Source organism: Sinocyclocheilus anshuiensis, unplaced genomic scaffold, assembly GCF_001515605.1.
Source record: "Sinocyclocheilus anshuiensis isolate Anshui unplaced genomic scaffold, SAMN03320099.WGS_v1.1 scaffold1558, whole genome shotgun sequence".
Lineage (NCBI taxonomy): Eukaryota > Metazoa > Chordata > Actinopteri > Cypriniformes > Cyprinidae > Sinocyclocheilus > Sinocyclocheilus anshuiensis.
This window is the reverse complement of record NW_015542412.1, coordinates 88,464-98,473: the sequence shown is the minus strand read 5'-3', so window position 1 is coordinate 98,473 and position 10,010 is coordinate 88,464. Positions and strand designations below refer to the sequence as shown.

The following is a 10,010-nucleotide window of genomic DNA, read 5'->3' as shown; positions in this document are numbered from 1 at the left end:
AAGCCAAAACGAATTAATTTAGGCTAAAACTAAACTGAAACCAACTTGGGTCTCTCATTCCACACAAAATCAAATGTTTCCGTATTCACAATGTATTTGAATGGCAAATTATTATTTATTATGTACTTCACTAGCGTTCCAGTATCCACGTAAAACAAAATGTTTTGCATAATATCACGGCGGTACTGTGATAACACTTAACGGATTTTACTACATATTTTTTACTACATAGTTTTTTTTCCCATATGTTTGACTGACTGTATTTTATTATGATAATGAACAGGCTGCATTGTCAAGGTTGCAGTGCTTAACTGAGTGCTCGCATGTGGCGCCGGCGCAATCACTTGAATTTTTTCCTTCTAACAGTGGAAGAAACTACTCCTTTTAGTCCTAAAGATAATTGGAATTGTAAAAGGTTTGCCTTTGTGTACATTCACAATAAAAACAAATCTTTGTGCTTTTGTAAAATAAGCCTAAAGAAAAATTGGATGTCGCTTTCTGCCGTCTGTTTCCTTGCGCGCAGCACAAAAATGAACCGAAGCTTTGCATATAGGCTACTTGTTGCACAGTTTTTCTTTCATTTTCTTAATTTATTATTTAAGTAAAAATATGTTTCTCGTATAGGCCTATTTATTCATTATATAAGCTATAGGCTACCGCTCGCAGAAGCGCTGCAGGTGCATATATGATGACCATGTGAATCCTCATGTTCTGTTGTTTGCTGCTTTTTGCGCATGTAAAATTAATCCCCGGGAAACAAATGTTAGTATTTTTTAACGGGTCACAGACACTTATCCTTTCTAATTTAATTCAATTCTAATTTTAAATAATCTTGTCGGTTAACGAGCGTCGGTTGTCGGTTAGGAAAAATAACCGAAATGAACATCCCTAGTTTAATTAATTTTCTTTCTTTTCACTCTCTCGCATGATCTCTTGGACCTCTCTAAACGGCCGCCTGCAGGAGATCGAACCAGACTGCGGGACACAGCTGTGCATGCTCTTCCCACCTGATGAGAGCATTGACTTGTATCAAGTCATTCACAAAATGCGCCACAAGAGCAGGATCCACTCAGAGCCTCGATCTCGGGGCCGACTACCCCACAGAGAGCCCGTCCCTCGGGACATGGGAAGGTTAGAAATGTTCTTTGGACTGATAGTGCGCACTTGTGTCCCTGTCACCTGATGCAAAGGGAGCAAGTGTGTGTTTTTGTTATTTTTTCACCTTCGTCGTCTTCGTCACTTGAGAGAGGGTCAGAGAAGAGCCACGAACCAAGCCGACCAGAGCAGAGCGGACCGGCTGCGGCTTTGTGGGAAAGCCACAGCATAAATCATCCGTGCTGTTGTTAATTTTGATGGTTAATGGGAGTTAAAATGGTGTAACAATTGACCTGATATGCCTCTGTTAACTGTTAACAACTTAAGCCTCAGAATGGTCTAGTTAACTTTGTAGTTGTAGCACTGAGGTTTGTTTCTTTATGTAGATGAGACTGTGTTTAAATTTGTTCCCAAAGCCTTTTCTTGCAGGAGTGTCCATGGGGGATAGAGCCAGTCAAATTTGGGACTCTTTTAAAAGGAGCCTTAATAATTAAACAGAAGATGGCACATCGATTTGAGGGGCGTTGTTTAAAAAAAAAGAAAGTGTTCAAGAGGAGCGTATTTTGGGACTTCTTTGCTGGTTTTCCTTTCCAGAAAAAGCTCCAGAGTGTGCTTATGAATATAGATAGTTGAAGTGTGCGGGGTGTAGCATCAAACGGTGAAGGAAAGAATGAAAACAGAGAGGGAGAGACAGGGAGGAAGGGAAAAAAAGAGCATGTTCTTCTGCAAAGCTGCCGGAGTGGGTAGTCATCCCGTTTGCAGTGCTTATGGACTCAAATCACACCAGGGACTGTCCCTATAGAGCACTGCTTTACATGAACTCTGTTCCATACCACAGTGCTCAAAAAAAGGCCCAAAAAGAAAAAAAATGGCCCCAAAAAAAGGACTTAAATGCATCCTTACTTTCTCCAGACAAACATTATGAGGAAGTTTGTTGGTTTGCATTGTCTGGCCCCCAGCCCCAACTGATGGACTCCAGTTTGGATGCATTACATGTGTACACGTCCCTCCCCTTTCCCCACCCTCTTTGTTACAAAAAGCCCCTTCCTCAAAATCGATGGGATGTTCCAGCTGGTGGTAGGTAGGCGGTTTGGTTTCCCTCCTCTGGACTAAAGATGGTGTAAAATGATGCCTCCACCCTTCCCTTCTTCTGTGTTTCTCTGAGCCCTCCATGGACTGAGTACCCCAAGAGAAGGGTTATTTCCAGATGTCTGGATCTTCTCTTGGTTTTTTTTGGTTTGCTTTGCAATGGACTGCACCACTCCTTATCACTCCCCCTTCTTCTGCTTTACCAAGCCCTCCCATTTAAAATGTGTTAAAGCATAAGATGGACTTTTAAATGAACTTTTACTCTTTAAAGTATTTGCCAACGTTAACAGTCACAAAACTACAAGAATGCGGTATGTCACACTCTCAACCAGATTTTATTGTTCTCCACTGTAGATACTGTTTTTTGACATATTGGGTTTTTTACCATATGTTAGAATAACATTTTCACTAAGGGCACCCATTTATTGAGTATATGTTCGAGTAGTTGAGTTTAGGAATAATCTTTCTAGAAAAAGACTCATGGCACAGTTGAAGGCATGTGGGTTTTTTGGCTTTACGACACAGCAAAAGTTACTCAAACTATGCAATTCTGAGCAGAGCTCTACGGTAACATTTGGGTAAGGCTCAGGATGTTTTTTTTAATGACTAACATTAATGCTAACATACTTTGTACTTGGAAAAAGATGTTATCAGCAAACTTGTCTGGTGTCTTTGTCAAGACATCTTTATACAAAATAGAAGTAATCTTTTACTGCCCAATAACATAATTATAACTTCAGTCATTAACACAATAATGGATCTTTCAAATATATTAATCACGCTTTCTTGAAATTCACAAATCCTTTTCCTATTTTTAGTGTTTGAATGGCTACTTTTTGCTGATTACTTCCAAGTCAACAGAGAAATGCATTCACAAATACAAATAAAAACAGCTAGACGAAGTGTAACGGAACAGAGCCTGGAAACACATCTTGGTGAACGACACACCATCTTAAATATATATGAAACTAGTATTACCAGACCCTACCAGAAAAATAACAATACATCATGCACACCAGAATGCAAGAGCACATCCTCTGAATGTATATTAAACATTTTCAACATTTTTTCATTTCTCTGTTGACTTGAATGGAAGATAACAAAATTCAACCAAATGCATTGTGAAACATTTTTTTTAATAAGGGTAAATGGTATCATTTGAGTTCACGGGTTGTGATTTAGTCAGATTTCACTTCTACTGGTGTCAAAATAAGTTTTCACATTTGAACACCGTGAAATGCTCGCACTGTAGAGCTCTGCTGAGGATTGAGCATTAAAAAAAGAACCACATCAATGTGCCTTTAGTATTAAAGAAATGTTCTGGGTTCAGTACAAGTTTTTGATATCCTTGCATGTATAATACAAAAGTTATCTGCTTTACATGCTCATGACGTTTGATATACAAATGTATATCCAAATGAAGCCTTTCCATCAATCTTGTGGCTTTACTGTCGAAAAATTGTGCACTTTAATCTTTAATGACTGTTGCTTAACTAAGTGCCTTTCTGTAACCATGATTTTAAAAAATGCACCTGACCCCAATTACATATTTTTTGGTGCATAAGATGGGTTTTAAAAGCAGTCCGAGTTCAGTGAAATGTAACAATGCAGTGTTCTTGATGCATTTTTAACTTTCTCTTAAACATCCTTTTGAAAATGCAACACTACCGCTGCTACTAATATCAAAAATTAAACTAAAAAATCTAGATGATCTAGCCAACTTCACCAACTAGTCAGTTGTTGGATGACTATTTGATCATCCATTTTCACCTAGCTCAAATGAGCATTATGACACAAATGCTGTCAGTAGATTACTTATTACTTGTATTGAACCCTGAATATTTTATGCAGGACATTGAGATCTTAATATGCAAAGAAAGTTTGTACATTAGGTTTGTGCTTACAGCCGTGCTTTACTTGGTGTCATGCAGCTTAAGTATTCATTTAGTTGCTCACCAATGAATGTTAAACAGTTCACTGAAGTATTTTACTATTAACTAAAATATGAAGAAAGAAATCTGATAATATATGTCATCCTGTACCCACACACTGATAACTGAAGGTCATTTTGTTTGTATGGTTCATGTCTGTCTGTTGTTGTTGTTTTTTCAAATCAGTGCCATCTTTCACATTAATGTACCTGGTTTACGTAGGCGTCGTCCAGAGGAATATGACATGCACAACCGGAAGCGGCCCAGGATTGATTACACACCAGAATTCCCCCAGAGACCAGGTCAATATCCGCGACATGTAGATCTCTCTTTCCTCTGTCTCACTGTTCAGTGGTCTGCTTTCTGAAAGAGCGCCACGGTAATATGCCACAAAAAGGTTTTCTGCTCCCCTTGTTATGACTCTTTCTCGAGTGACTTGTGTTTTAAAGGGTCATGAAACCCCAGACTACTTTTTCTGACTTTTTTTTGTTTGTGTTGCACATCATAGAAGACAACGTTGGCATCCGATCATTTTAACTGTTGGAGAAAACTGGTTAATTTGAAGCTTTTTTGCGCTATTTTCATCTTCCGGGTTTAAAATCTACATTGTGTTGACGTCACAATTTGTGATGTGGCAGTGGACTATAGTACATCAATGATGAGCCGGCGCTAAAAAAGTTCTCAGAGGTGCAACAGCACGTTCATATATATGTTTTCGATGCAATGCGCAAATGACTCTGCATTTATTTGTGTTTTTAACTCGATGGGAGCGAAATGAAACCGTCTGAATGCGAAGCTGTGTGTGTTGTCTGTCTCCTCTCTTCCCCCGCCTCTGCTGGTGAGAACTAACCAGTGCTGAAACGGGGTTTCATGACCCTTTAAGGATGGTACCTTAGGTGAGAATTGTATTTCTGTGTAGTATGAAAGCTGAACTGCACCCTGATCTTCTTGAGTTTCTAAGTTTGCTTTTTGGCCAAGATGGTTGTAGCATTTGTTTGGGTTTTTAAATGAGATGATTAATTCTGGACTTTTGGTTGTACTGTTTGTGCTGCGCCTTTCTGTAATTTGAGAAATTCTTCTAATTTTTGCTGTCTGTTTAGGTTTTATGCAGAACCCTCGCAATCCACCTGTGGACAGGTTGGTATTGTTGTCTTTCCCTCATTAGCTTCCAATTGTAAATGGGAGTTGTATTATAACTTTATTTATGACTTAACTTTGCTTATTATAACCTATTGTCTCTTCACAGGCGCTTTTCTGGTGTTAGAAGAGATGTGTTTCTCAACGGAGTAAGTTTTAAATCTTTAAATCAACATGAAATAGCATTCATAACCCAAGTATGTCTTAAAAAGAAAAATGTATGTTTTATTATTTGGGTGGAAGAGTTATTCACCATAAGTATTGCCAACTTAACTTTGATGCTAAATGTAGCTACTTTTCAGACCCCATTAGTGACATTTTTTTTCCCGATTGATTGGGTGCAGTCATAAAGTTATAAGTTGTACTTTATAAACACTATTAACACTCATTTTCTTATGTCTAGTCCTACAATGACTATATGAGAGAATTCCACCACAACATTGGGCCTCCACCACCATGGCAAGGAATGGTAAGACTGACTGTATTCACTGGGTTTTTCTGTATCCTTTGCTCTGGTTATCAGTGTGTTTCAATCCTGACACTTTGTTTTATCTGAAGGCCCCATACCCTGGAATGGAGCATCCTCCCCAGCACCCGTACTACCAGCATCATCCTCCTCCACCCCAGGCCCACCCTCCTTACTCCGGACACCATCCCATGCCCCACGATGCCCGCTTCAGGGAAAAGAGGGTATTATAAATTATACTCAACTATTAAAGGTGGTATTTTATTTTTTCTAATGAAAGAGTGCATTGAAGGAAACAAACTATTTATGGTTATTTGTTGAATATTTAGAACAATTGAAATCAAAGCTTTCTTGAAATGAAGACGTCTTGTGTAAAAAGTCGTTTCAGATTTATTGTAAAAAGCAAGTTTCCTAAAAAAATAGAAAATAACTTTCATTTTTTGCAAACAAAATGTAGCATCATCCTCCTCCACCCCAGGCCCACCCTCCTTACTCCGGACACCATCCCATGCCCCACGATGCCCGCTTCAGGGAAAAGAGGGTCGTTCGCTCTTTCGCCTCCAGTTTGGTAATGTTTAGCCACTTAAAACAGCTCAAACACTACCATAGCGTAGAACTGGGCGATATGACCTAAAATCAAAACCAAAAATAGAAAATAACTTTCATTTTTTGCAAACAAAATGTTGTCAAAAGTAGAAAATAACCAGCATCTCTTGCAAACAAAATACATTTTAAATATTGTCATGCAAAAAGTAGAAAATAACTTGTATCTCTTGTAAATCAATATTATTTTAAATGCTGCAATGTGAAAAGCAAAAAATAACTTGCATCTCCTGTAAACAAATGTTTTAAATAATGAATGTAAATAGAACACTGCTGATTAAGAGAAAGGGCAGGGCACTATCTTAGTGATTTTGTCCTGTCACTCTACATGTTTAAGTATTTACTCTAGATTCTTACTGGCCATTCACACAGAACACGTCTTTGTGTTGAAAACCATAGATGTATATACGTAGTGCCTCATTAGAGACTGTTTCTATGGGTCACGGTACGTAAGCCATCTGCCATTTTTGGAATGGTCTGTGAACCCTCGAGCGAAAGTTGACTGTGTGCGTCTACAACAGCAAGTTATACTCGTGTATATCTTTGAATATTGATTGATTATTATGGAGAATGACGTCAAGTTGACGTTCCAAAAACGCGTCAATGTATCTGGAGCGGTCGAATGTGGAATCTATACATATCTATGTCTAAAACCGCGAGCTTAGCGCTTAGAATTGGTTTAAAAACAAAATGCAGCGCAGAATGCCATGCCAACCTGCTACTGTAAACAAAAACATTTGCCCCGCCTCCGGGGTCTTCTGATTGGTCCACTGTTTTGGAGTGTAAAAGTTTTAAATTCTTTTAGTGCGTCGATCACGTGTGAGACGCTGCTAAAGTTCGTGAATGTGATGGTCATACACGTCCGTATAGCGCCGACTACTCATGCAGTGGTATGTTTTTAAGAGGAAAGTAGTAATGGGATTAAAAAACCAAAATAACCGACATGAGAAAATTACATTGGTTAGAGTTTCGATATTTCGGTTTCGATTTCTTTTCTGTTAATCGTCCAGCCCTACCATAGCATTGATTAGCTGAAAAAACCTGTTCCAAAAACTGCATTTCCAAAAATGTGTTTCTTGATGTTAAGTGTCTGATTACTCATTCAATCTTTAAAACTTTTGTTTGGTAGCATGACTATGACATGCGAGTGGATGATTTCCTGAGACGAACGCAGGCGGTGGTGAGTGGACGCAGGAGCCGACCACGTGAGCGGGACCGACAGAGAGAGCGCGACCGGCCACGGGACGGGCGTCGTGACCGAGAACGAGAGCGTGGCAGAGAACGGGACCGTGAGAGAGAGCGAATTCGAGACCGTGAGAGGGAGAAGGAGAGGGGCCGATACCAGAGATAGGGGAAAATAGTTTTAAACCTATTTTTTCCATTTGTTTTTTCCCCCCTTTTCATTTTGTAGATTTTGTTAATTTCTTTTTCTTTTTTTTTAATACAGTTGAAGTTCATCATAAAGCTGAACTGAATATTTCTGGGCATTTTGTAAAAGAAAACATTTTTTCTCAATCTCATGCCATTGTTAGCATCATGCATGCAATGCAGTGCATTTAAAATTTAACTGTGAAAACCAAAAAGCATTTTTACCCTCAATTATTTTTATTTTCTATTTTTAATCATTGGTTCTGTAGCTGATCCTGCAATGTTGAGAAGGAGCTTCTTTTCCCTGTGTATGCTTTTTTTTTTTCTTTTTCTCCCCCCACTTTAGATTGTGAGCCAGACTGTGCGTTCCTTACATGGCTGTTGCAGTTTTTAGGTGTTTGCTAACTCTGCGCTTGTCTTTGTGATTTCTGTTGAACATTTAAATAAGGTCATAGGTGCCAGTATTCCAAGGCACTGCTAAATATGACAATGTTGTATCAAGTATGTTTCTATAGCTTTGTCTGCAACCAGGCTTGTTTTTCTAGAGACGTGGGTAAATATTCCCACATTTGCTTCTTGTCTAGTAAAAAGATAAATGTCATGAAGGTTTGTAAATTGACTTAAGTCATCTGTTGTTGGAGTATCTGTTGGATACTATATGGATACATTTTGTACAAAACAAAAAAATAAAAGAAAGTGAATTGCTGGTGTTTTGTATTTGTGAATAGTGCAGTCACTTTAAATAAAAATAAACCTCATAATAATTAATACTTAAAAACAATACATTCGTTCAGGAAAGGGAATCGGCTCCAAGGCTGCTTTTGACCCCATTTTATTTACATTTAAAAGTGGCACTACAAAATGTATATGTTCCCCCCATTCTGATCAGAGCTTCTGAGAAATGGTTTCCTTTTTTTTCCTGAGTAACCTAATGGATGAAACATGTTGCCCTTATGTAGTGATTTTTTTGTTGAATATTTTTGTAAAAACAGATACACTGTATTCTACAGATCCTACATGATTTGTAAATGGATAATGGTTTAACCAACACCAGAAAGAGCAATTCAATGCAGGGGTTTTCTTCAGGAGTTAATTCAGAGACGTTCCCTTGAGAATTTATGAATGTGAGTTAACAAATCTTTAGCCATCCACTAGGGGGCAATCTGACTCCCACTGCTAGTCGACAGCAGAGTTGGCTCGAGTATGAGTCACGCTCAATATTGCAAAGTCCACGGTTTAACCTAAAAAGGTCCTAAAAGGTTGAAAACCCCTGATTTAGTGTGTTTTGGAGGCATCAGCTCTCGTTTCATTTAAAGATATGTCTATTTTGATTGCATCATATAATAATTGCTGTTAATAGTGTTCATCATCTGTTTGATTGCGTCTTTAATTGATTTTTCCGTACATTTCTGCCATATGTACATTAACTGACAGTCACCACTGATAAGCTACCACTAAATATTGTAGAAATTTAATTTGCTGTAAAGTTGCTTTGCAATGATTTGTATTGTGAAAAGCGCTGTACAAATAAACTAGAACTAGAACTTATTATACATAAGTGGCATGTGGTGCCTTCTTTTTTGTAGCTTACACCAGGAGCCTCATTTATGAAGTGTTGCATAGAAATCGACCGTCCTGTTCCTCAAATGTGCACGTGTAATTCAAAGACACTAACATGCACAAATAAGTGCATACGCCTCCTTTCCAGAATTGAAAACTATAAATCGCAGATGATCTGGAAATTGTGCGCAGCTAAAAGGATTCAGATTTCTGTCTTGTAAATTCCATTAGCATATAAAAGCACACCAGTCAAAGTCCAAATCCTTTACTTGAGAATGGGGAGCGAAAGGAATTTCTATATTGCCTAAAATATCTAGGTTTTGGCTTTGTTTGCGTGTGCAGACCAATCGGTGTATGACACCCTACCATACTCCCGTAGTGCCCCCTAAAAGACATGCCTAGGCATGCAGTTGTTAGCCTTCTCCAAGCCCACAAGACTCAAGTAGACTGGATAAGGAAACTCCCATACCTCTCCAGAATCCTTGTTAGGGTATAAAGTTTGTCCACTGTTCCACATATAGGATGGAATCCACATTGTTCTTGCAGCACTCTGGCATAGGCTGAGAAGTGTGATCCCTTGATTATTGGAACATCCTCCAGTCATCTGCATCCAAGGTCCACATGGGCCCCCTCTCCAGCTGCAACCCATTGTGTAATAAGTGGCAAGTCCCCAAGGATGTGGCCCATGTTGCTGTTTCGGGTTCAAACTGGCTACCAGGTTTTCTCCCAGACCTGCCTCCAGGAGAGGACCCTGGTATCCC

General features: G+C 38.8%; 1 protein-coding gene across 2 annotated transcripts in view; it reads left to right on the top strand.

Annotated features, from left to right (window-relative positions):
- The window catches only part of ythdc1 (YTH N6-methyladenosine RNA binding protein C1), a 26,109-nt gene extending 17,714 nt beyond the window's left edge, over positions 1–8,395 (top strand). The window contains exons 10-17 of one of the 2 annotated variants that reach the window (XM_016492790.1): positions 962–1,131; positions 4,338–4,417; positions 5,216–5,252; positions 5,362–5,401; positions 5,656–5,721; positions 5,811–5,879; positions 6,197–6,286; positions 7,451–8,395. In XM_016492790.1, the coding sequence (XP_016348276.1) occupies positions 962–1,131; positions 4,338–4,417; positions 5,216–5,252; positions 5,362–5,401; positions 5,656–5,721; positions 5,811–5,879; positions 6,197–6,286; positions 7,451–7,672 (774 nt within the window). In that variant the 3' untranslated portion in view covers positions 7,673–8,395. Of the gene's footprint in view, positions 1–961; positions 1,132–4,337; positions 4,418–5,215; positions 5,253–5,361; positions 5,402–5,655; positions 5,722–5,810; positions 5,943–6,196; positions 6,287–7,450 lie in introns of both variants that reach the window. The other variant, XM_016492789.1, reaches the window with a different exon arrangement.
- Positions 8,396–10,010: the final 1,615 nt, after the last annotated feature.